Source organism: Callionymus lyra, chromosome 14, assembly GCF_982586985.1.
Source record: "Callionymus lyra chromosome 14, fCalLyr1.hap1.1, whole genome shotgun sequence".
NCBI lineage: Eukaryota > Metazoa > Chordata > Actinopteri > Syngnathiformes > Callionymidae > Callionymus > Callionymus lyra.
Genome location: NC_141831.1, coordinates 7,922,694 through 7,950,445, shown reverse-complemented (window position 1 = coordinate 7,950,445; position 27,752 = coordinate 7,922,694). Strand labels below are relative to the sequence as shown.

General features: G+C 35.9%; 1 protein-coding gene across 1 annotated transcript in view; it reads left to right on the top strand.

Annotated features, from left to right (window-relative positions):
- The window catches only part of mtus2a (microtubule associated tumor suppressor candidate 2a), a 60,943-nt gene extending 43,051 nt beyond the window's left edge, over nucleotides 1-17,892 (top strand). Inside the window, exons 5-16 of the mRNA XM_087806784.1 lie at nucleotides 1,903-2,034; nucleotides 6,191-6,289; nucleotides 10,076-10,236; nucleotides 10,336-10,461; nucleotides 11,642-11,708; nucleotides 11,809-12,023; nucleotides 13,169-13,274; nucleotides 13,340-13,413; nucleotides 14,590-14,688; nucleotides 14,761-14,880; nucleotides 14,970-15,067; nucleotides 16,882-17,892. Coding sequence (XP_087662910.1) covers nucleotides 1,903-2,034; nucleotides 6,191-6,289; nucleotides 10,076-10,236; nucleotides 10,336-10,461; nucleotides 11,642-11,708; nucleotides 11,809-12,023; nucleotides 13,169-13,274; nucleotides 13,340-13,413; nucleotides 14,590-14,688; nucleotides 14,761-14,880; nucleotides 14,970-15,067; nucleotides 16,882-17,293 — 1,709 coding nt within the window. The 3' untranslated portion in view covers nucleotides 17,294-17,892. The remainder of the gene's footprint in view (nucleotides 1-1,902; nucleotides 2,035-6,190; nucleotides 6,290-10,075; nucleotides 10,237-10,335; nucleotides 10,462-11,641; nucleotides 11,709-11,808; nucleotides 12,024-13,168; nucleotides 13,275-13,339; nucleotides 13,414-14,589; nucleotides 14,689-14,760; nucleotides 14,881-14,969; nucleotides 15,068-16,881) is intronic.
- The last annotated feature ends 9,860 nt before the right edge of the window (nucleotides 17,893-27,752 follow it).

Sequence of the window (27,752 nt, the reverse complement as noted above, 5' to 3'; positions counted from 1 at the left end):
TATGTTCATAAAACCTCATTTAAAAATAAAGAATTTAAAATCCTCAAACCAGAAAAATTCAAATTAATAATGAATATGGAAACATTGATATAAGATCATTCTTTACGTAACATAATCATGTTCTAACCAAACTAAAATGAGTGAAATATTGTGATTCTTCTCGAGTTTCGGACCAAATTATTTTTCCAAACTTCAAAAGAAAACTTCTCAAAGCAAATTGTCCCAGTTTCTGGTCTCACGCTGATTCTTACGCATCAATATTGCAGAGGTTTTTTTAGAGACAAGAGGTTTGAAGCTGGACCAGTCGGCCTCCATATTGATGTTTAAAAATGCAGTTTATATTAAATGAAGCAGGTTCTTAACACCATCTAGACTCTCGTATCGTCCATCATGATGATAAAGAGAGCGACCGTCGTATCTTTATTGATCAGGAATAAAGAAAAATGCGATCTGTGTGTTTTTCAAAGCGAGTGAATCAACCTCAGGGTTTTGATGGATGGAAGAGTCTTCGTGTGACAGGATGAGTAATGATGGACGTGTTTTCATGGGACTGTGCGTTTCATGGTGTGTGTCAGTTGTTGTGTCGTGATAAGAACACAACATTTATTCAACATGAGGCTGCCGGTGATTGACATTCACCACATTTTTTCATGGGTGGTTTTTGTGAATCCGTTTTTTTTTTCCCAAGACGCTTTTTTTTCAGCAGCGTTTTTATGTTGCAAATATACTTCCGGCCTCTAGGTGGCAGCAGTCATTACGTCCTCTGAAGTAACAATGAAATTCTGCAAGATCCCGACGATGACTGAGGACGAGAGGATACAGTGACTCCTGCAGATTTAAGGCTGATGTTTGGACATATTTTGGTTTGAAAACAAATTGAAGCAGTCACGACTTCATCTTACTTATTTTAATATATCATTGTATAAAATTAGTTCATTTTATAATTATTATACTAAAGACAATCTTAAATGCATAAACTATCATATATTATATTTAATTCATTATTTAGTGTGTTATTTGTTTTATTTACTTGTTTTGAATTACTTTAAAATTTAATTATATACAACATTATAAATAATATAACACATAATATATGAACCATATTACATTTTGTTTCTTTTTTACGTCCCCTGCAGCGTAATAAGGAATGAAATCTCGGCGACAACTGGGGACGAGAGGATACAATCGACTCCAGCAGCTTTTAAACCTGATATTTGGACATATTTTGGTTTGAAAACAAATTAAATCAGTTACGACTTCGTCACGAGTCATGTGGTCTGTAAATTCTGCAACATTAGAGTCAAGTACTCGACAATACTTCACACATATATACTTGTTACTACAGTATCACAATATATAGCAAAATATATCGTGGCTCGTGTATCGTGATACGTATCTTGTCGCTAGATTCTTGACAATACACACCCTTTGTGGCTTTAACACTTGTGTTATCTCAGGGTCAAGTTGACACTGGGAGGTCGTTCACCTTGACCCAAAGACAGCACAAGGGATACCACAAACACATTTGTTTTAAGGCCTTCAGGTCAACTTGACCCTGAGATAACACAATGCCTAATAGCACTCGACTCCTGCCACCAAACTCTGAATTAAACAACCTAATAGCTCGAGGAATGAATGAGTCCCTGAGTCTATTAGTGTTGCATCATGGGAGGCGCATTCGTTCTCCATCTGCTTCTCTGATCATTTAAAATTGACGTTTAAAGCGTACACAGAGGCAATATTACATTTTAGGCAGTAGGTGTTGCACTTAATAGCTTTGGAAACTGTTTAATTCACTTTTAAAATAAATTGTTTGTACATTGTTTTAATCGTTTTATTTCTAAATCTATGTTTTAAGGCTGATTTCATTGGTTCGTCTGGTGATGATTTTCGTCCCCACAGGTCAAAGCGAGGAGCCTCCTCAGCACAGAGTCGCTCAACCTCCGGGGCCACCGTGTCGGAGCCTCCAGCCTCCGTCCACGCCGGCGCTGCCTCGCCGCTTCCTGCCCGCTCAGCCGAGGAGCTCCCCCGGAGGTCAGTGCACTCAACAACTCCCGTAAAACTTCACTCCCACGACCCCCGACATGAAATAAACATGCGATATTTTTCCATCAGTTGAAACAAACAAACCTGCTTGAATTATTGAAGTTTTCAAAAGGACGGAAACATTTTATTCCGATATCCAGGAAGTCAAGCTGCGGAAGTTTTTTCACGCTTAAATGACTTAAAGTTGCGGTGAAATATTGATGGACTGAGCCATGTGAAGTTATTATAAACAACCCTGGTTCTGAGACTGCTTCACATCCCCCAATAACCTTCGGTGAGAAGCTCTGATCTGGCAATTTTGTCTTCTCTAAAGACGTTTTTATTCATTTTCTGTGGCGCTTAATCCCTTTTGGGGATTACGGGGGGCTGGAGTTTATCCCAGTTTCTTTGGGGGTGAGGCAAGGGACACCCTGGACAGGACACCAGTCTGTCACAGGGCACACACAGACACACAACCATTCACACACACACTCATACCTATAGACACTTTCCCCGAGTTCTCAATCAACCTCTGTATATTTTTGGACTGTGGGAGGAAACCGGAGTGACCACTGACCACTGCGCCACCGTGCAACCTAAAGTCGTTTCTATTCCAAGATCTAAAAAATTCCTCCACCTGATGAGTGATGGATGAATCGTTCCGGGTTTGATTGAATCTCCTCGTTCATATTCATGATATTCCACCTGATTGAATCAGGGCTTTCAATCGACCAATCGTGTGGAACCTCCTCTATAAATATGGATGACGCTTTTCTTCCCACTGATCCCGAACGTCCCGAAGGGTCTCGAGTGTCACTCGACAGAATATTCTCCCTCACTGAGAAAATTAAATTTTCGTGGCGTTATTTTTGCCGCCTCTGTCCAAAAGTTGACTGACACCAAAGGCCATTTCCACTAAAATAGAATTATGTTTGTCCTTTTTTCACGAATCGTCTTGGTGTGATGTCGATGGGATGGTTATCAGGCAGGGAATGAGTTATAAAAGTAAAGTTATATTTGGTGAATATACAAAATAAAATACAATCGGCTGGACCTTCACAAATATCGCTTCTGTAACCGTGTGTCAATGAAGTTGTTCACGTACAATAAAGTCCAAACAGTCAAAAATGTGTTTTTGCAAGAATAAATAAGTAACTTTTAGGATGAGTTGACAGAATGTGAGGTCGTGGTTATCCCCGGACTTTTATTTCTCTTTTGATTTGTCATCAAATCTGAACGCTTAATAACTTACAATTTAGAAATATTTATTAATTCAAATATACAAGATGATGGAAGGCATGTTATTTGAAAAGTTTTTGTCAATTTACTTTATTATTTAATTATCTTAAGGAAAAAAGAAAATTGCTTTGCCCAGGTCTAATATAACCTATTCAATTGAAAATACACAGTTTTATCTGCATAGCTGAAGCTGTAAAAAGGTTGTTCTAGTGGCGAGCCACAGATAATCTCTCTGAGGGCCGCAAATGGCCCTCAGGCCACAAGTTTTGAGGTCACTATTTTAGAGTATTTGTGGCGGTTGTACCATTTAGGACTTTTTTATTGCCAGTTAAACTCTACTTAAAAGATGTTTGTTTAAAGACCTTTTTTCTCCTCTTTTTATTGATATTGTTTTTTTTATATTTAGTAGCACTTTTATATTTTTTAAATTGAACGTATACTTTTTTGGGGGAAGGTATTTGTTTGTATAATAGTAATTTGGTGCCCAAAGTTTTTGACCTTCTTTCTTAGAAGATCAACGCCTGAAATCTGGGCGAACGAGAGGTTACGAGAGTCCATCATGACACAATAACGGCTTTACTCCAGCTGTAATCTCGCCCCCCAGCTTTGTTTATTACAACGAGTCCCTTGGAGGTGGAGACTTCCGGGATTGATGACGGTCGGTGACAAACCTACCATGCGCGACCAATCACAGCAGAGTGGGCGTGGTTATGCTCAATATTGAATCTCCAGGAAGTGTTTTTTCAGTGGGCGGAGCTTAAGATCATTTGTTTATATTTTATGATAAGAGAGTTTTGTACAAAACTCATCGACTCGTGTCGTCACTAAAACAAACACACAAAAAGTGTTTAATCCCGTCTTGAATAAACATTCTATTCATAATCCTGTTGACATCGTTTGGTGTTTTAACCCTTGAGATGTAAATAACGTTTAATAATAATTGGAAATATTTTCAATTGTTATTGATTTTTTTTCTCCCTGCGTATATTTCTATAAATCCATCTTAATCTCTTAAGAGATCATTACACGTGTGTGTGAGCCTGTGTGTGTGTTTGTGTTTAAGAGTGAGTGTGTGTGTGAAGGATGTGTGTTTGTGTGTAAGTGTAGGTGTGTGTGAAGGTTTGTGTCTCCTGTGTGGTGTGTATGTTAATGAGGCCATGTGTGTGGGGGAGGGGTGTGTGAGTGTGGTGTGTGTGTTTATGAGGCCATGTGCGTGTGTGTGTGGGGGGGGGTGAAGGTGTGTGCGTGTGAAGGTGTGTATGAGGGGTGTGTGTGGGGTGTGTTTGTGAGTTTGCGAGGGCATGTATGTGTGGGGTGTGTGTGTTTATGTGGCCATGTGTGTATGTGTGTGTCAGTGTTGTGTGGGTATGAAGGTGTGTATGAGGGTTGTGCGTCTGTGTGTGTGTTTATAAGGGTGTGTGTGTGTGTAGATGTGTGTGGGTGGGTGTGTGAAGTTGTCTATAAGGGGTGTGTGTGAAGTTGTGTATGAGGGTGTGTGTGTGTGTTAATTTGAAGGTGTGTATGAGAGTGTGTGTGTTTGTGTGTGAATGTGAAGGTGTGTATGAGAGTGTGTGTGTGAATGTGAAGGTGTGTATGAGAGTGTGTGTGTGTGAATGTGAAGGTGTGTATGAGAGTGTGTGTGTGAATGTGAAGGTGTGTATGAGAGTGTGTGTGTGTTAATGTGAAGGTGTGTGTGGGAGTGTGTGTGTGTGAATGTGAAGGTGTGTATGAGGGTTGTGCGTCTGTGTGTGTGTTTATAAGGGTGTGTGTGTGTGTAGATGTGTGTGGGTGGGTGTGTGAAGTTGTCTATAAGGGGTGTGTGTGAAGTTGTGTATGAGGGTGTGTGTGTGTGTTAATTTGAAGGTGTGTATGAGAGTGTGTGTTTGTGTGTGAATGTGAAGGTGTGTATGAGAGTGTGTGTGTGAATGTGAAGGTGTGTATGAGAGTGTGTGTGTGAATGTGAAGGTGTGTATGAGAGTGTGTGTGTGTGAATGTGAAGGTGTGTATGAGAGTGTGTGTGTGAATGTGAAGGTGTGTATGAGAGTGTGTGTGTGTTAATGTGAAGGTGTGTGTGGGAGTGTGTGTGTGTGAATGTGAAGGTGTGTATGAGGGGTGTGTGTGTGTGTGTGTGTGTGTTAGTGTGTGTGTGTGTGTGTGTGTGTGAATGTGAAAGTGTGTATGAGTGTGTGTGTGAAGGTGTGTCTAAGACAGCGGTGTGTGTGTGTGAAGACAGCGGTGTGTGTGTGTGAATGTGAAGGTGCGTATCAGGGAGTGTGTGTGTGTCATTGTGAAGGTGTGTATGAGGGGTGTGTGTAAAGGTGTGTGTGTGTGTGTGTGTGTGTGTGTGTGTGTGTGTGTGTGTGTGTGTGTGTGTGTGTGTGTGTGTGTGTGTGTGTGTGTGTGTGTGTGTGTGTGTGTGTGTGTGTGTGTGTGTCCACAGGGGTGTGCGTGTCAGTAACGAGCTCTGAGACTCAACACAACACGGAGACAAACACACACAGAGCTCGTGGGTCTGATCAAGTCTCAGGAGCTACTCTGAGGATTTGTTCTGGATCAGAAGCTTCTCTCACATTACGTCTCTAATTAGCTTCTCCTCCGAGACCTTCCTCCTCCTCCTCCTCCTCCTCCGACCCCCCGCCAGGACTCCTCGGACCCCCCGACACCAGCTCCTGCACCCACACATCTGAGTCAGGGGTTTTTCCTTGTGGATCTGGAGTCAGAGAGGAAAAGTTCATCCCTTTTTTGATCCACTTTCTGTCTCGGATCCCAAACATGATCCCTCAGGAGCTTCTTCTCAGCAGGTGCCTCCAGGAGGGAGAAACATTGGATGAAATATAGATGAGAATCGTGTGGCGTCGTTTTTTTGAGATGTTCCAACATGTCTGCAGCTCTAACCGTTGTGATCTCGTTCTGATGTCTCCAACAGTCGGGAGGAAGGAGCTTCAGAGGACCTCGGAGCTCACCCGGTCCCTCCCCTCGTCCCCCAAGAGACTCGCCGTGGTTCCCCCCAAACCTCAGTCCCCGGGTGAGTGTGAGAAGATCTCTGAGGGTCATGTGACCACCAGAGCTTCAATGATACAAGAACCTATAAAATATATATATTTATTATTGACAAAGGGTTTATTTCCTTCTTCTTCTTTAATTACTGAAGTACTTCACAATAATTATGATACAAATTATATACAAGAAATAAAATATAATGTCGTGTCCAGGAGTGTGTATTGTCAAGAATATGACACGATAATTATCACAATACAGGGAACGAAGATACCATATATAGTAATATATAGTGATACTGTAGTAACAAGGATATATTCGTAGTATTGTCGAGTACTTGACCCTTGTGTTGTGATAGTTTAGTAACAAGGATATATGTGTAGTATTATCAAGTACTTGACTCTGGTGTTGTGATAGTGTAGTAACAAGGATATATGTGTAGTATTGTCCAGTACTTGACTCTGGTGTTGTGATAGTGTAGTAACAAGTATATATGTGTAGTATTGTCCAGTACTTGACTCTGGTGTTGTGATAGTGTAGTAACAAGTATATATGTGTAGTATTGTCCAGTACTTGACTCTGGTGTTGTGATAGTGTAGTAACAAGTATATATGTGTAGTATTGTCGAGTACTTGACTCTGGTGTTGTGATAGTGTAGTAACAAGTATATATGTGTAGTATTGTCCAGTACTTGACTCTGGTTTTGTGATACTGTAGTAACAAGTATATATGTGTAGTATTGTCCAGTACTTGACTCTGGTGTTGTGATAGTGTAGTAAGAAGTATATATGTGTAGTATTGTCGAGTACTTGACTCTGGTGTTGTGATACTGTAGTAACAAGTATATATGTGTAGTATTGTCCAGTACTTGACTCTGGTGTTGTGATACTTTAGTAACAAGGATATATGTGTAGTATTGTCGAGTACTTGACTCTGGTGTTGTGATAGTGTAGTAACAAGGATATATGTGTAGTATTGTTGAGTACTTGACTCTGGTGTTGTGATACTGTAGTAACAAGGATTTATGTGTAGTATTGTCGACTACTTGACTCTGGTGTTGTGATAGCGTAGTAACAAGTATATATTTGTAGTATTGTCGAGTACTTGACTCTGGTGTTGTAGTATTTACAGACCACATGACTCTTGACGAAGTCGTAACTGCTTTCATTTGTTTTGAAACAAAATATGTCCAAACATCAGCTTTAAAAGCTGCTGGAGTCACTGTATCCCCTCATCCTCAGTCATTGCTGGATTTTATTGTTCTCTTAACTGCGGAGGATGTAACGACTGCTGTCATCTAGTGGCTGGAAGTTTAATTGCTACACAAATAGGAACAAACGCCCTGCATATATGTACGTTAATTGTAATTAAAAATATATATATATTTTATTTTACACACACTTTAGTTAAATATAATCCATAAAATAAATATCAATTTGAATATGTCCAAAAATCAGCTTAACTGTATCCTCTCGTCCCCAGTCATTGCCAGGATTTCATTGATTCCTTTAGTTGCGGAGCTGGAGAGGTTTAATCACAACACAAAAATAAACAAACATGCGTGTTAATTGTAAATAAAACATATATATATATTTATATACCCTTCATTGAAATAAAAACCATAAAAGAAACAAAACATGATTGAAACGACATATATTTGTTCTTAAATCGCGACAGTGCTGTTTTATATCGATACAGTATCATGATGAAAAGAATACAGCGATATATCAGTTTATTCTATCACTTCCTTCTTCCCTCGTTTTCCATGAACTCCATAAACCAAATGACGATCCAATATTTAACCTTCATTTTCAAAATCCCTTCAAAGATCGACGGAGAAGGTTCCAGTCCAAGGCTGGAGTCTTTGTCTCCTTTCATCCGTTTAGCTTCATTTCATTTTTCACCTCCTCCTCCTCCTCCTCCTTCCACCCTTCACTCATTATCGGGGACCCCGCCACCCCAAGCTTAGCCCCTGCGTTGCCATGGAGACGCCCCCCCCCCCACGCTCCAGCAGGCCTGGATGTTCAGGTAGCAGCTCACGTCTACTCGCCTCCTTCTGAAGACCCTCTTAACGCCTTCAACCCCCTTTTTTTTTCCCTCCGTCTTTGAACTCTCAATTATCTCCCGGGCCTGTTCGATAGATGTTTATCAACTGGTGTGTTGAGTTGAGAATCCATCATCAGGAGATCACACCCTCCCCCCCACCGACCCCCCATCACCAGGTAGACCAGACCAGGAGATCGACCCCTGCAGCTCCAGGAAGATTCAATTACCGCGACATCGTTTGTCATGTGACCGCATTAGCGTGTGCTTCAGACTCATTGTGAGGTTATCAAATTAATACATAACCCCGGGTTACTGAGCGGACACTGACTGGATTATTTCACTCTCGTTTTGTAGGGGGGGGGGGTTTTTAATACGTATTACGATACAGGGACAATGATCCGATATATTATGATACTGTAGTAACAAGTATATATGTGTAGTATTGTTAAGTTCTTGACGAAGTCGTAACTGATTTATTTTGTTTTCAAACCAAAATATGTCCAAACATCAGCTTTTAAAAGCTGCTGTAGTCACTGTATCCTCTCGTCCTCAGTCATCGCCGGGATCTTTTAATTTCTATCGTTTAAAGTTTCTTAACCTGGATATAAATTGTTTTTCCCCGAAGAGTTATGTCTTATGAAGGTGTCGCAAATATGGATGTGTAGTATCTGGAATCTGGCGATACAGTATCACGATACAGGGGCAAACGATATAGTAAATAGTGATACTGCAGTAACAAGTATATATTTTTTAGTATTGTCCAGTACTTGACTCTGGTGTTGTGATAGTGTAGTAACAAAGATTTTTGTGTAGTATTGTGGAGTACTTGACTCTGTTGTTGTGATAGTGTAGTAACAAGTATATATGTGTAGTATTGTCCAGTACTTGACTCTGGTGTTGTAGAATTTACAGACCACATGACTCTTGACGAAGTCGTAACTGCTTTCATTTGTTTTGAAACCAAAATATGTCTGAACATCAGCTTTGAAAGGTGCCGGACTCACTGTATCCTCTTGTCCTCAGTCATTGCTGGATTTTATTGTTCTTTTAGCTGCGGAGGACGTAACGACTGCTGCCATCTAGTGGCTGGAAGTTTAATTCCAACACAAAAAGGAACTTTTAAAGCTGCTGGACTCCACTGTTTGTATTTAATATAAACATCTAAAAATAAAATTATATACTGAATGATGTATTTAATATAATGATTAAAAATAAAACATTTTTGTATTGAATTAAATAGAAAAATTGAAAGAAATGTAATGTTAAAAATTGTCTTTAATATGACAATTAAAAAATTACATATATATATATATATAAGGTAAGGTAATATATATATATATATATAAAGTCTCCCTTATGTGTTACAGACATATTGTCATGAGTATAATATTTACAGTATAAGATGAAAAACTATTATATAATGACATATTCAAGTGATGCAAAAAATAAAAAAAAATAAGACCAAAGTCAATACATTTGTTGAACGTATTATAGACAAATTAAAGTATAATTTCTATTCAATATAACTACATATTAAGTAATACAATTAGTCAAATGAAATATATGTGGAAATATAATATGTTGAAAAAAAATCCAAATGACATTATAATAAGATATTATGTTGTTTAAATGAATATAAAGGACAAGATGTAAAGTGGGTATAAAACCAATGACTGGAGTTGTTGCAGTGCATTATGACACTGATATGAATCGTTCCAAAAAACATCCGTTTCCTCTCGTCCTGATTCTAACTCTGACCCCAAAACAGTCCAGTCCGGGCAGCGGTCTACACGAGGCTCGACCCCCCATGGATCCCCTCGTCGCTCCTGCTCCCTCGGGCTGCAGCAGGAGCAGCAGGAGCAGCAGGAGCAGCGGGGGGGCCTGCAGAGGGAGAAGGAGGAGGCCCGACAAGTGGAGCAGAGGGTGGAGGTGAGTGATGAAGAGGGGATGAAGAGGGGATGAAGAGGGGATGTGACGAAAAGATGTGACTAAAGGATGATGATGGTCACGGTTCCTGTGGTCTCTCAGGTGGAGAGGCTGCGGGGCCGCTGTGAGCTGCAGGAGCTGCAGCTGAGGGCCCTCAGGGACCAGGTGAAGAGGACTTCTCTGGGCCTCCAGGCTTTTGTGGTCACCACCCAACACTACTGCCTGAAGGTAACACGGTTCAACCTGGAGTTCACCACGTGACGTGTGTCCTGCTGAGACCTGCGTGTTGTGAACCGTGAACACATGTGGACACGTTAAGAGACGAGCTCCCCCTGCTGCCGATAGAGAGTCACTGCAGTCATCCCGGAAGTGACGTTCAGAGCTTCTTTGTTTCAAAATTATTTGACTTTAATGTGAAGTTTCGTTTCTTTATGAAATGAGAAAAGTTGCTTCAGTCAAAAATAAAAGTAACATTAAAAAAAATAGTAGCTTGAATCCACAAGAAGATGCTTCAATAAAAAGAAATATGTCTGATATACAATTACAAATATTTATATTAAGAATAATGTGCTTAAATCCTCCAAATTATAAAGAAGTTATTAAAAAATAAAAAATATAATAAAAATAGTTTTTTTCAAGCAAATAATGTATTTTTCGACGGAAATAAAGTTAAGTTTTAAAGTAAAACGTGTTAATCTTGTTAAATAAATCAAAAAGAAATGTGCTTTAACCAGATTAAATGTCCAATAATTAACAGAAAAAGTTGCTTCAATCAAAAACACATGTTTTCAATTAAAAAAAAAGTAGTTTCTACGATGAAAAATAAGTCGCTTTAATCAAAAATATATATTATCATATAAAAAAGTTTCTTAGTCATAAAATCATTTCCAATTTGAAAAAAATCCTTCGATACAAACAAATATTTTTAATTAACAAGAGTTTCTTTAACCCAAGCCATGTTTTTTGATAGACAATTAATCAAAAATAATTTTTTAACCAAAATTATATTTTATCAAATATATTTGAATAAATGTTTTTTCAATAAATAAATAAAAAATCTCCTCCAAATTATTTCAATCAAAAAACTTTAATAGAAAAAAGATTATTTTTTAAATGAAGTAAAAAAAAGTTTTTCCGTCGTTTAAAAAAATACTTGATTACACTTCAATAAACCTACATTTTAAATACCATCCTTTTGATTCATTATATAGAAAATTATAGACATTTTTGGCCAAAGAAACGTTTTTGACATCTTTAGCTTTGGTTTTAAATTGAAAAACAAAATCAAATATACCCTCATATTGAAACTCCTTTATTACTGGGAATGTAACTTCCAAAATGGATAGCAGAGGATATCACTTGTTTTCTAGGAGCCAAGGTCTCAAGCAGCTAACTTTTCTTTCTACAGAACCAGGCATCTGAAGACAACGAGCGATCACTGGTGATGGAGATAAAACTGATGAGAGACGAACTCGGTGAGTCTGGTTCTGTTCTTTTCCTCTGCGGGCCGTAACGAGTCCGCAGTGGTCAGTACCTGCTGCAGAACCTCAAGGCTGAAGTGTGCGTCTGTTTCAGCCTCGGCCTCGAGTCGCTGCGAGCGCCTGGCGAGGGAGAAAAGTCACCTGCAGGCGGCGTTCGAGCACGAGCTGCAGGAGCTGCAGGTGCAGCAGGAGGCGGAGCTCGCTGCAGTGGAGGCGGGGCTTAGGAAGTGTCTGTCAGCCGAGGCCGAACACCTGAAGGCGGAGCATCGGTCGGTGATGGAGGAGCTGAGGACGCAGCAGCAGGAGCAGGTGTGGCGAGGAGTCGCTTGCAACGTTTAACTAAAATCATCATTAAAAAGGATTTATGACATATATTTTTCATTAAAATATTTGTAATTAAATAAAGTTGTTTGAATATAAAACATATATATCATAATTTTAAAAAGAAAAGTTAAAATTAAAAAAATTCTCTTGAATCCCCCAAAAAATGTTTAATTGAAAAATGAATACCAAATATTTTTTCGACAAAAGAAATCTTCATTAAAAGGATTTTTTGCTAAAATAAAAATAATATTTTATTATTTATTTATTATATTTTTATATATTATATTTTTTTCAAAATAACTTATATTATATTTATATTTTCAGCTCGACTTTTAATATGAAAAAACAATGTGTTTAATGTGTAAACGAATTAAATTTAGAAAAAAATATTGAAATAATTTAAAATAATTAAAAAGGGAAAATGGAATAAATTAAAATATTGAAAGAATTGTGAAAATATTGAAAATATTGAAAGTATGGAGAAATTAAAATTAAAAAAGGGAAAAATGAAATAATTAAAATTATATTAAAAAACTTGTGAAAATATTGAAAAATAATGAAAGTATGGAAAATAATGGAAATGTTGAAAAAACAATGAAAATATAGAAAATAACGGAAATACTGGAAATAATGGAATTTATATTTTTAATATTTTTTACATTAAGTCCTTTTGCACATCATAGCAGGCACTACATTTGTATATTGAATTCAAAAGGCTACGAATTAAATCATATTGAATCTATTTAAAAAATATAAATATATTATTGGAAGAAAAATATTAAACTCTATGTGTAAGAAAATAAATCGTCCAATTTTTGTATTATAATTTATTTGTATTCAATTATTTTAACACATTTTATTTTATTTTTAATACAATTGTTGAATGATTCCTTAAAACAAATGCAACCTTTCAATATAGAATAATTTAATTTAATGGTTGAATAATTATAATAATTAAATATTGGAAGAAAAAAAAAGTAAAATCCCATCATGCATTATTGTGATGACGTGCTTGTATAAAGGTCAATGTGTGTGTGTGTGTGTGTGTGTGTGTGTGTGTGTGTGTGTGTGTGTGTGTGTGTGTGTGTGTGTGTGTGTGTGTATGTGTGTGTGTGTGTGTGTGTGTGTAGGTGGAGGAGATGAGCGTCCAGCATCAGGCGGCCGTGCACGAGCTGAGAGACATGCACAACATCACCATGGCGACGCTCCACGAGGAACACGCTCGCACCATGAGAGGTGACGCCGCAGAAGGTGGATCCGGTGGTTCTGGTCCAACACTGACCCGTTTGTTTCCCTCGCAGACCTGAGGAAGGCTCACGAGCAACAGAAGCTGCTGCTGGAGGAGGATTTCACCAGGAGTCGACTCAGTCTGCAGGTGCAACATATATATACACCAATAATACACAACACAAATGGAAAATAACATTACAAATATGCAAAGAGAAATGAAAGTAAACACAAGAATATTTCATGATATCATTATTTAAATAGTGATGTTTATGTTTATGGACACATGTGACACATCATGTATGTTTTTTTTAATTCATCATATACTTTGAAAAAAAATGTAAATGTTGAGTTTTAAATGTTTATATATATATTTTTTTTTTTTTAAAGAAGGAGAATTGGGAAATAAACTTAAACAAGGTTCTCCATATTTATATAAGAAAAGTTCTATATGTTTTTGGCATAAATAAATAATAAATGAATAAAAAAAATTGTAGAAGAAAATATTCATAAAAATAAATAATAAAGGGATATTAAATTCAAATTAAAAGAATAATTGAAAAAATGTACAATAATGAAAATAATGGAAATATTGAAAATATAAAAAATATTGATAAGTATGGAAATAATTAAAAGAAAAAAATGTAAAGTAATTGAAATAAGTACAATGTTGAAAATATTGAAAATAATAGAAATATTGAAAATAATGGATAATTAATTTTTTTTAAATAATGAAAATAATGAAAATAGTGAAAATATTGAAAGCTATGGAAATAATAATAATAAAAAAAATGGAAATAATGAAAATATTTAGATTTGTTTTAAGAAAGGAATCAGAAAAAGAAAAATGATAGATTCAACACATTAACGGAACACAATAACAGAAAACAATAAACGAAATAAATATAAATGAAAAAATGTATATAAAGATTAAAACAAAATCGATTTTGTGACTAATACATTAAAGTGAGCATATTATAATTCATAATTATTATGTCGTGATTAAATATTAAAATTGTTCTTGATCCTGACGGCACACTGTATCGTCAAGTAGAATGTAACGACCAAAAAGTAGTAGGTTCAAGCCTTGATCCTTGGGGAACACCATATTTTATTAAAGTCTAAAATTCAATACCTTACCACTATTTTATTTTAAATTAACTCTATTGTTGGTATATTTTTGTGTTTGTTTGTTTCTTTGAAAATGTTGTTTCACTAAAAGCAGTTTAAAAATCAAATTAAAAAAAAGTCATTTAACTACATTTAAAAAGGAAGATTTTTACTAAAAACAAATGATGGGACTGAACGAGTGTTTCTTCAACAGGATCAAGTGGACACTCTGACCTTCCAGAATCAAGGTCTCAGTGACAAGGCCAAGCGTTTTGAGGAGGCGTTGAGGAGGAGCACGGACGAGCAGATCGTGGTGAGTTCAACCTTCAGAGTTAAAAAAAAAACGAAATCCCTCGATTCGTTATCATCTCCTCTGGTGCGACAGGAGGCCCTGGCTCCGTACCAGCACATCGAGCAGGACCTGAAGAGCTTGAAGGAAGTGGTGGAGATGAAGAACCAGCAGATCCACCATCAGGAGATGAAGATCTCCGACTTGGAGAAAGTGGTAAGGCCTCAAAATATGTCGACATGTCGAGGTGGATTATATCGGCGACCTTCGGATGACGTTAGACTCGGTTCTCAACCCTTGAGCAGGCCCAGAAGAACGTGTCGCTGGAGGAGAAGGTGCAAATCCTGCAGCAGCAGAACGAAGATCTGAAGGCCAGGATCGACAACAACCTCGTTCTGTCCAGGTACGAAACCACCGAAAAAATATGTTTTAATTTTACTGATGAATTTGTTTTATCGTCTCATTGTTCTCGTGTTTAATCATCGTTTTGTTTTTTATCATCCAGTGTTTGCTTTTCGGGTTTAGGATTTTATTAGTTTTTTACAAGTATTTTAAGTACTTTACGACTCATGACTTGTTCTCTGAGTTGTGGACTTAATTAATGACATTTATTGTTTTTTTATATCATTAACATTACTATCAGAACACATTTAAGGAATTCTCTTCGTGTCGCCTTCAGGGACCATTGAAAAAACAAGTTTTAAGTGAATTTGAAAACAACCTGAAAGATATTTTGTGTAAATACAGAACAAAATAAATGAAATAAATATAATGATTAAAATAAAATACGTTTTGTAATTCGCAGATTAAAGTAAGGATATTAAAATGTATAATTAATTAATTTAATTAAATATTAAAATGTTTTTAATTAAAATATATATATATATATATATAATGAAAATGATGAAAATATTGAAAATAATGAAAACAATGGAAATAATGGAAATAATGGAAACAATGAAAATAATAAAAATATTTAAATAATATAATAAATTTAATATTTAAATATGAAATGAAAAAGATTCATTAGATTTGTTTTAAGAAAGGAATCAGAAAAAGAAAAATGATTGATTCAACACATTAACAGAACACATTACAGAAAACATTAAATAAAATAAATATAAAAGGAAAAATATATATAAAGATTAAAACAAAATAGATTTTGTGACTAATACATTAAAGTGAGCATATTAACATTCATAATTATTAAATGTTTAATATTAAAAGTGTTCTTGATCCCGACAGTATCGTCGAGTAGAATGTAACAACCAAAATGTAGTAGGTCCAAGTCTTGATCCTTGGGGAACACCGTATTTTATTAAAGCCTGCAAAATTAAAGTCAAATTACGAACGTATCCTCTTCAAATAGTTTTTTTTTTAAATGGTTCTTCTGTGTGGCTTTTTTTTTTCAGACCCGACCATACGAAGCAAAACAACAACAACCTGAAGGATATTTATGTAAAATATCAAAATAATGTTTGTAAATTTAAATTCTTGTTTTGATCTAATTTAAAACTTTATTCAATCATATATGTTTAAGTAAATATCAACTATTAAAATATAGTAGTTCCAAGGCTTGATCCTTGGGGAACACCTTATTTCATCTCTTTCTTCTTTTTATATACTTCTTTATCTCACGTATTTTTTTCATTTGTGTCAGATATGCACAGAAACTTAAAAAAAAATGCTATAGTGCAATATGAGACTTTTACTTTGAAAAGTCATTACAAAATGACCTGAAAGGTTTTATGTAAAAAAAAAAAATTAAAAAGGGGATCGGAATAAGTTCCTGTCTTGACTTTCATAAAACTTTATTTTCGCCAAATAAAAACAGTGAAGGTAAAAATTTAAATGAATCCATGGTTCTTGTTGTAACTGTTATACAAAAGTAAAAAAGAAAACTGTGAATGTGATATTTAAAAGAGATAAAATAGAAATCAGTACTGATCTAAAACAAACTTTATTTATCTCTAATTCAGATTTTTTTTTCCCCCTATTACATGTCGACGACTAAAACTTTGTAGGTCCAAGTCTTGATCCTTGGGGAACACCTTATGTAATTAAGGACGAAAACGGGTCGACTTGAAGCAATTTTTACTCTACGACACACACAATCACACACTGACGGGAGTAGGCTGCATTTTTTATTATGCTATGACTTGAAAAATATTTCATTTTGAATCACGTGATGTTTGACGTCCTCGTCGCCCCCTGCAGGCAACTGTCGGAGGAGAACGCCAACCTGCATGAGTCGGTGGAGAAGGAGAGCACGGAGAAGAAGCGCCTGAGTCGCAACAACGAGGAGCTGCTGTGGCGTCTGCAGACCAGCCCCCTGATGTCGCCCTCCTCCTCGCCCCTCCATCGCTCCTTCTCCTCCTCGCCCGCCCCCTCCTCGCCCTTCTTCTCCTCGCCCTCGCCCCTCCCGGGCTGCTGCGACTCCCCCTCCCACTGCCACGGCTGCCCCCAGCAGGCCCAGTACGTGTCGCCGTCGCACCAACGGACCAACCAGAACCTCTCGTCCAACCCGGCCACGCCCACCCACCGGGCGGTCTGCAACCAGAATTACTCGCCCGGGCCGGCCACGCCCACTCACAGGGGGTCCGCCTGCCTCGGCTCCCTGCAGAGATAGAGCGTGTCAAGTCACATGACCACATCGATTCACTTCAATAGCGTCTTTGCAATAAGAACTACAAACATGGCCGTCAGGTTGGTTACTGCCGGACTACTCGCCACTCATCTTTTGCGGTGCATCATGGGAGCGATTTCCTCAAGATGATCATTGATTGTAATTGAGTTAAAAGTTAAAAAACAACCTATACATTTCCTAAACTTTTATAACGAACTAAAACGACAAATCGAGTAATTTATACCTTTACACGTCATTATGAAAAATGTTCAAAATTGAGTAGCAATATATTTAATAAGGAGCTGTTTTTTTTTTTATTAATTCTAAAATCATAAGATAAATTTGGAGCCAAAACTAACTTATTCCAAGAGAAGTAAAAAATAATGTAACAATGAATTAATTTTTTTATTTATACTGGCATCAGTATCGGTAAGAATGTTGTGATATTTGGGGAAATATTGGCAAATATTAGATTAAACATCAAGATCCTCCTTATTGCAATAAGAACTACAAATATGGCCACCAGGTTCTCCACTCTTCTCTAGCAGTGCATTTAGGGTAGCAATTTTCACAAGACGATAATTATAATAATAAATTATAATAATAAATAAATAATAATTAAAAAAAAAATTACTTTAAAGTTTGTTACTTTTATAATGAATTAAAATGACTAATCTAAAATAAATAATATTTAAAAATAAATGACCAACTTTACATGTCATTAGGAAAAATATTCAAAATTGAGTAACAATATATTGCAAGAAAAGAATAGGTTAAATAATCATAATAATAATATCCTTTTTTTCCTTTTTTTTCAATCAAATCATTAGATAAATTCAGATCTAAAACTAACTTGTTCGAAGAGAAGTAAAAGATAATGTAACCATTAATTATTCTTAAAATTATACTGGTCACAGTATCAGAAATAACGTTGTAATACTTTGGGAAATAATAGCAAATATTAGATTAGTGCAATAAACATCATGAGATTCCCATCAAGAACTACAAACATGGCTGCCAGGTGTGTTCCTACCAGACTTAGAAAGGGCACTAAGACCATGAGGAAATAGCCTCCTTCCCTCCTATAGCCACTTCCTGTCTGCTCTCTAGCAGCTAAGCTAACAAGCTAACAATCTTATATAACACAAAGTAAAGAGCTAGCTTGCGTAAAAACATCTTCTCAGGAACTTTTCCCGCTAAAGATGGCGCCCCCTAGTTGAAGTCCAGGGGTTACATTGTCTGGATGTATCCAATCGGGAGGAGACCCTGGTGTTCGCATTTATTTCACGTTTGATGTAAAAACAACTAGATTTACTAACCAGTTAAAAAACCTCAACGTAGTCACAAAATACTGTCGTGTAAATACTGTAACAAACTTTTATTTATACGTAACGCTAAGATTTTTAGGATCCAGACCAAGCACCTTACAGAGACCCACACATTTGTATCTACTTCCTCACTAAGCTCCGCCTCCGTCCGTCAGGTGACCCAACAATGTCGGCCATGTTGTGCCGACCTCAGCGTGTTTAACGCGGCGTTAAATGTAAATATTTTCCCTCCATTTCTTCTGTCTTCCTGTCTTCTCACTTTACTTAGATTTAAGATTATATAAGATGTGCAGAAAAGTAAACCTCGATCACGTTCAAGCGATTTCAGGGATTTTTATTTCACGGATTCTCAAACTTTTTTGACAAAAATATCTTGTAAAACGACACCGACGATTAGTGGCTAATTTAGATGTGGTTTACATTTTTACGAAAATCTCCACCAGCACTGATTTTTTTATTCTTATTTATATTATATGGAAAAAAAACAGCGTAAAACAGGGTCTAAAACGAATGTTTTTTTTACCATCAATTTTGGGAATGTCTTTACATGCAAAAAAAATTAAGAATGTAAAAATAATTGTAGAGGAAAAGATCGGAAGTGTGTTGTATTCGCAAAGTTTTCAATTAAAATATTTTAAAAAATGCGTTAAGACTGGGCGGCCAAGTAATTTCTGTAGTTGACTCAAAGATCAGATCAAATAAGATAAGAATTTATCTTTAAATATTGAAGTCAACCATTCGTAATCTGACTACTTCCTGTTTGGAAAGGAAGTCACACAATGACTTCTGGTCACGTGATCACAAAGAGAACAACACACTTCTGTAAATAAAATAAAAAAAGAGAGAGTTTTTGATTCCAGCGTTTTGCTCTTCAGGGTCTTTCAAACACTCCAACGATGCAACAAAAGTGAATGTTTACAGCTTCTAAATTTTCTTCTCGTGAAACTTTCAACTCGCTCTGAATGTCGGAAATTTTTTATACGCGATCAAATCTTTTGGTAGCGGGCGAGACAAATGTAGCAGCTCCGCCGCAAGGCATCATGGGAGACGATCCGCCCCCCGAGCATCTGTTTGTAAAGATAATACCTGCACTTAGACTAGTCCAGATCTTTGAATGTAAATAGATTGACAGCAGAAGTTGCATGTTTTTTTCTCTTCCTGTTTCTCTCTCTTTCTTCTCTGCATCGTGATGGAAACATGTAGTTGAACCTTCACAGAATGTTGACGCTCGAGAAGCATTAAAGCTGTTTCCAAACTACCGTGTTGCGTTCAAGTGTCGTCAGGAAAACAGAAATGATGAGTTCAAGACAGTTTGTAAACTCGTGTTGCGTTTAAGTGTCATCAGGAGAACAGAAATGATGAGTTCAAGACAGTTTGTAAACTACAGTGTTGCGTTCAAGTGTCATCAGGAGAACAGAAATGATGAGTTCAAGACAGTTTGTAAACTACAGTGTTGCGTTCAAGTGTCATTAGAATATAAATGATGAGTTCAAGACAGTTTCCAAACTACAGTGTTGTGTTCAAGTGTCATCAGGGGAACAGAAATGATGAGTTCAAGACAGTTTGTAAACTACAGTGTTGTGTTCAAGTGTCATCAGGAGAACAGAAATGATGAGTTCAAGACAGTTTATAAACTACTGTGTTGCGTTCAAGTGTCATCATGAGAACAGAAATGATGAGTTCAAGACAGTTAGTAAACTACAGTTTTGTGTTCAAGTGTCATCAGGAGAACAGAAATGATGAGTTCAAGACAGTTTGTAAACTACAGTGTTGTGTTCAAGTGTCATCAGGAGAACAGAAATGATGAGTTCAAGACAGTTTGTAAACTACAGTGTTGTGTTCAAGTGTCATTAAGAAACCATTAATGATGCATTTAAGACAGTTTGTAAACTATAGTGTTGCGTTCAAGCGTCATCAAGAAAACATTAATGATGAGTTCAAGATCGTTTATAAACTACAGTGATGCATTCAAGTGACATCAGGTGAACATTAATGATGAGTTCAAGACAGTTTGTAAACTACAGTGTTGTGTTCAAGTGTCATCAAGAAAACATTAATGATGAGTTCAAGATCGTTTATAAACTACAGTGATGCATTCAAGTGACATCAGGTGAACATTAATGATGAGTTCAAGACAGTTTATAAACTACAGTGTTGCGTTCACGTGTCATTAAAATATATATGATGAGTTCAAGATAGTTTGTAAACTACAGTGATGCGTTCACGTGTCATTAAAATAGAAAAGATGAGTTCAAGACAGTTTGTAAACTAAAGTGATGCGTTCAAGTGTCATCATGAGAACAGAAATGATGAGTTCAAGACAGTTTGTAAACTAAAGTGATGCGTTCACGTGTCATTAAAATATATATGATGAGTTCAAGATAGTTTGTAAACTACAGTGATGCGTTCAAGTGTCATTAAAATAGAAAAGATGAGTTCAAGACAGTTTGTAAACTAAAGTGATGCGTTCAAGTGTCATCATGAGAACAGAAATGATGAGTTCAAGACAGTTTGTAAACTAAAGTGATGCGTTCAAGTGTCATCATGAGAACAGAAATGAAGAGTTCAAGACAGTTTGTAAACTACAGTGATGCGTTCAAGTGTCATTAAAATAGAAAAGATGAGTTCAGGACAGTTTGTAAACTAAAGTGATGCGTTCAAGTGTCATCATGAGAACAGAAATGATGAGTTCAAGACAGTTTGTAAACTAAAGTGATGCGTTCAAGTGTCATCATGAGAACAGAAATGATTAGTTCAAGACAGTTTGTAAACTACAGTGATGCGTTCACGTGTCATTAAAATAGAAAAGATGAGTTCAAGACAGTTTGTAAACTAAAGTGATGCGTTCAAGTGTCATCATGAGAACAGAAATGATGAGTTCAAGACAGTTTGTAAACTAAAGTGATGCGTTCACGTGTCATTAAAAAACAGAAATGATGAGTTCAAGACAGTTTGTAAACTACAGTGTTGTGTTCAAGTGTCATCATGAGAACATAAATGATGAGTTCAAGACAGTTTGTAAACTACAGTGATGCGTTCACGTGTCATTAAAATAGAAAAGATGAGTTCAAGACAGTTTGTAAACTAAAGTGATGCGTTCACGTGTCATTAAAAAACAGAAATGATGAGTTCAAGACAGTTTGTAAACTACAGTGTTGTGTTCAAGTGTCATCATGAGAACATAAATGATGAGTTCAAGACAGTTTGTAAACTACAGTGATGCATTCAAGTGTCATCATGAGAACAGAAATGATGAGTTCAAGACAGTTTGTAAACTAAAGTGATGCGTTCAAGTGTCATTAAAAAACAGTAATGATGAGTTCAAGACAGTTTATAAACTACAGTGATGCGTTCAAGTGTCATCAGGAGAATATTAATGATGAGTTCAAGACAATTTGTAAACTAGTGTTGCGTTCAAGTGTCATCAGGAGAACAGAAATGATGAGTTCAAGACAGTTTGTAAACTACAGTGTTGTGTTCAAGTGTCATCAGGAGAACAGAAATGATGAGTTCAAGACAGTTTGTAAACTACAGTGTTGTGTTCAAGTGTCATTAAGAAACCATTAATGATGCATTTAAGTCAGTTTGTAAACTATAGTGTTGCGTTCAAGCGTCATCAAGAAAACATTAATGATGAGTTCAAGATCGTTTATAAACTACAGTGATGCATTCAAGTGACATCAGGTGAACATTAATGATGAGTTCAAGACAGTTTGTAAACTACAGTGTTGTGTTCAAGTGTCATCAAGAAAACATTAATGATGAGTTCAAGATCGTTTATAAACTACAGTGATGCATTCAAGTGACATCAGGTGAACATTAATGATGAGTTCAAGACAGTTTATAAACTACAGTGTTGCGTTCACGTGTCATTAAAATATATATGATGAGTTCAAGATAGTTTGTAAACTACAGTGATGCGTTCACGTGTCATTAAAATAGAAAAGATGAGTTCAAGACAGTTTGTAAACTAAAGTGATGCGTTCAAGTGTCATCATGAGAACAGAAATGATGAGTTCAAGACAGTTTGTAAACTAAAGTGATGCGTTCACGTGTCATTAAAATATATATGATGAGTTCAAGATAGTTTGTAAACTACAGTGATGCGTTCAAGTGTCATTAAAATAGAAAAGATGAGTTCAAGACAGTTTGTAAACTAAAGTGATGCGTTCAAGTGTCATCATGAGAACAGAAATGATGAGTTCAAGACAGTTTGTAAACTAAAGTGATGCGTTCAAGTGTCATCATGAGAACAGAAATGAAGAGTTCAAGACAGTTTGTAAACTACAGTGATGCGTTCAAGTGTCATTAAAATAGAAAAGATGAGTTCAGGACAGTTTGTAAACTAAAGTGATGCGTTCAAGTGTCATCATGAGAACAGAAATGATGAGTTCAAGACAGTTTGTAAACTAAAGTGATGCGTTCAAGTGTCATCATGAGAACAGAAATGATTAGTTCAAGACAGTTTGTAAACTACAGTGATGCGTTCACGTGTCATTAAAATAGAAAAGATGAGTTCAAGACAGTTTGTAAACTAAAGTGATGCGTTCAAGTGTCATCATGAGAACAGAAATGATGAGTTCAAGACAGTTTGTAAACTAAAGTGATGCGTTCACGTGTCATTAAAAAACAGAAATGATGAGTTCAAGACAGTTTGTAAACTACAGTGTTGTGTTCAAGTGTCATCATGAGAACATAAATGATGAGTTCAAGACAGTTTGTAAACTACAGTGATGCGTTCAAGTGTCATCATGAGAACAGAAATGATGAGTTCAAGACAGTTTGTAAACTAAAGTGATGCGTTCAAGTGTCATTAAAAAACAGTAATGATGAGTTCAAGACAGTTTATAAACTACAGTGATGCGTTCAAGTGTCATCAGGAGAATATTAATGATGAGTTCAAGACAATTTGTAAACTAGTGTTGCGTTCAAGTGTCATCAGGAGAACAGAAATGATGAGTTCAAGACAGTTTATAACCTACAGTGATGCGTTCAAGTGTCATTAAAATAGAAATTATGAGTTCAAGACAGTTTGTAACCTACAGTGATGCGTTCAAGTGTCATTAAAATAGAAATTATGAGTTCAAGACAGTTTGTAAACTACAGTGATGCGTTCAAGTGTCATTAAAATAGAAATTATGAGTTCAAGACAGTTTGTAACCTACAGTGATGCGTTCAAGTGTCATTAAAATAGAAATGATGAGTTCAAGACAGTTTGTAAACTACAGTGATGCGTTCACTTGTCATTTGAATAAAAATGATGAGTTCAAGATAGTTCGTAAACTACAGGGATGCGTTCACTTGTCATTAGAATAGAAAAGATGAGTTCAAGACAGTTTGTAAACTACAGTGTTGCGTTTCAGTTTCATCAGGAGAACAGAAATGATGAGTTCAAGACAGTTTGTAAACTACAGTGTTGCGTTTAAGTGTCATCATTAGAACAGAAATGATGAGTTCAAGACATTTGTAAACTACAGTGTTGCGTTCACGTGTCATTAAAAAACAGAAATGATGAGTTCAAGACAGTTTGTAAACTACAGTGTTGTGTTCAAGTGTCATCATGAGAACATAAATGATGAGTTCAAGACAGTTTGTAAACTACAGTGATGCATTCAAGTGTCATCATGAGAACAGAAATGATGAGTTCAAGACAGTTTGTAAACTAAAGTGATGCGTTCAAGTGTCATTAAAAAACAGTAATGATGAGTTCAAGACAGTTTATAAACTACAGTGATGCGTTCAAGTGTCATCAGGAGAATATTAATGATGAGTTCAAGACAATTTGTAAACTAGTGTTGCGTTCAAGTGTCATCAGGAGAACAGAAATGATGAGTTCAAGACAGTTTATAACCTACAGTGATGCGTTCAAGTGTCATTAAAATAGAAATTATGAGTTCAAGACAGTTTGTAAACTACAGTGATGCGTTCAAGTGTCATTAAAATAGAAATTATGAGTTCAAGACAGTTTGTAACCTACAGTGATGCGTTCAAGTGTCATTAAAATAGAAATGATGAGTTCAAGACAGTTTGTAAACTACAGTGATGCGTTCACTTGTCATTAGAATAAAAATGATGAGTTCAAGATAGTTCGTAAACTACAGGGATGCGTTCACTTGTCATTAGAATAGAAAAGATGAGTTCAAGACAGTTTGTAAACTACAGTGTTGCGTTTCAGTTTCATCAGGAGAACAGAAATGATGAGTTCAAGACAGTTTGTAAACTACAGTGTTGCGTTTAAGTGTCATCATTAGAACAGAAATGATGAGTTCAAGACATTTGTAAACTACAGTGTTGCGTTCAAGTGTCATCAGGAGAACATTAATGATGAGTTCAAGACAGTTTGCAAACTACAGTGATGCGTTCAAGTGTCATTAAAATAGAAATGATGAGTTCAAGACAGTTTGTAAACTACAGTGATGCGTTCAAGTGTCATTAAAATAGAAATTATGAGTTCAAGACAGTTTGTAAACTACAGTGATGCGTTCAAGTGTCATTAAAATAGAAATTATGAGTTCAAGACAGTTTGTAAACTACAGTGATGCGTTCAAGTGTCATTAAAATAGAAATTATGAGTTCAAGACAGTTTGTAAACTACAGTGATGCGTTCAAGTGTCATTAAAATAGAAATTATGAGTTCAAGACAGTTTGTAAACTACAGTGATGCGTTCAAGTGTCATTAAAATAGAAATTATGAGTTCAAGACAGTTTGTAACCTACAGTGTTGCGTTCAAGTGTCATTAGAATATAAATGATGAGTTCAAGACAGTTTGTAACCTACAGTGTTGCGTTCAAGTGTCATTAGAATAGAAATGATGAGTTCAAGACAGTTTGTAAACTACAGTGATGCGTTCAAGTGTCATTAAAATATAAATGATGAGTTCAAGACAGTTTGTAACCTACAGTGTTGCGTTCAAGTGTCATTAGAATAGAAATGATGAGTTCAAGACAGTTTGTAAACTACAGTGATGCGTTCAAGTGTCATTAAAATAGAAATGATGAGTTCAAGACAGTTTGTAACCTACAGTGATGCGTTCAAGTGTCATTAAAATAGAAATTATGAGTTCAAGACAGTTTGTAAACTACAGTGATGCGTTCAAGTGTCATTAAAATAGAAATTATGAGTTCAAGACAGTTTGTAAACTACAGTGATGCGTTCAAGTGTCATTAAAATAGAAATTATGAGTTCAAGACAGTTTGTAAACTACAGTGATGCGTTCAAGTGTCATTCAAATAGAAATGACGAGTTCAAGACAGTTTGTAAACTACAGTGATGCGTTCAAGTGTCATTAAAATAGAAATTATGAGTTCAAGACAGTTTGTAAACTACAGTGATGCGTTCAAGTGTCATTAAAATAGAATTTATGAGTTCAAGACAGTTTGTAAACTACAGTGATGCGTTCAAGTGTCATTAAAATAGAAATGATGAGTTCAAGACAGTTTGTAAACTACAGTGATGCGTTCAAGTGTCATTAAAATAGAAATTATGAGTTCAAGACAGTTTGTAAACTACAGTGATGCGTTCAAGTGTCATTAAAATAGAAATTATGAGTTCAAGACAGTTTGTAAACTACAGTGATGCGTTCAAGTGTCATTAAAATAGAAATTATGAGTTCAAGACAGTTTGTAAACTACAGTGATGCGTTCAAGTGTCATTAAAATAGAAATTATGAGTTCAAGACAGTTTGTAACCTACAGTGTTGCGTTCAAGTGTCATAAAAATAGAAATTATGAGTACAAGACAGTTTGTAAACTACAGTGATGCGTTCAAGTGTCATTAAAATAGAAATTATGAGTTCAAGACAGTTTGTAAACTACAGTGATGCGTTCAAGTGTCATTAAAATAGAAATTATGAGTTCAAGACAGTTTGTAACCTACAGTTTTGCGTTCAAGTGTCATTAGAATAGAAATGATATGTTCAAGACAGTTTGTAAACTACAGTGATGCGTTCAAGTGTCATTAAAATAGAAATTATGAGTTCAAGACAGTTTGTAAACTACAGTGATGCGTTCAAGTGTCATTAAAATAGAAATTATGAGTTCAAGACAGTTTGTAAACTACAGTGATGCGTTCAAGTGTCATTAAAATAGAAATTATGAGTTCAAGACAGTTTGTAAACTACAGTGATGCGTTCAAGTGTCATTAAAATAGAAATTATGAGTTCAAGACAGTTTGTAAACTACAGTGATGCGTTCAAGTGTCATTAAAATAGAAATTATGAGTTCAAGACAGTTTGTAACCTACAGTGTTGCGTTCAAGTGTCATTAGAATATAAATGATGAGTTCAAGACAGTTTGTAACCTACAGTGTTGCGTTCAAGTGTCATTAGAATAGAAATGATGAGTTCAAGACAGTTTGTAAACTACAGTGATGCGTTCAAGTGTCATTAAAATATAAATGATGAGTTCAAGACAGTTTGTAACCTACAGTGTTGCGTTCAAGTGTCATTAGAATAGAAATGATGAGTTCAAGACAGTTTGTAAACTACAGTGATGCGTTCAAGTGTCATTAAAATAGAAATGATGAGTTCAAGACAGTTTGTAACCTACAGTGATGCGTTCAAGTGTCATTAAAATAGAAATTATGAGTTCAAGACAGTTTGTAAACTACAGTGATGCGTTCAAGTGTCATTAAAATAGAAATTATGAGTTCAAGACAGTTTGTAAACTACAGTGATGCGTTCAAGTGTCATTAAAATAGAAATTATGAGTTCAAGACAGTTTGTAAACTACAGTGATGCGTTCAAGTGTCATTCAAATAGAAATGATGAGTTCAAGACAGTTTGTAAACTACAGTGATGCGTTCAAGTGTCATTAAAATAGAAATTATGAGTTCAAGACAGTTTGTAACCTACAGTGTTGCGTTCAAGTGTCATTAAAATAGAAATGATGAGTTCAAGACAGTTTGTAAACTACAGTGATGCGTTCAAGTGTCATTAAAATAGAAATTATGAGTTCAAGACAGTTTGTAACCTACAGTGATGCGTTCACGTGTCATTAAAATAGAAATTATGAGTTCAAGACAGTTTGTAAACTACAGTGTTGCGTTCAAGTGTCATTAGAATAGAAATTATGAGTTCAAGACAGTTTGTAACCTACAGTGATGCGCTCAAGTGTCATTAAAATAGAAATTATGA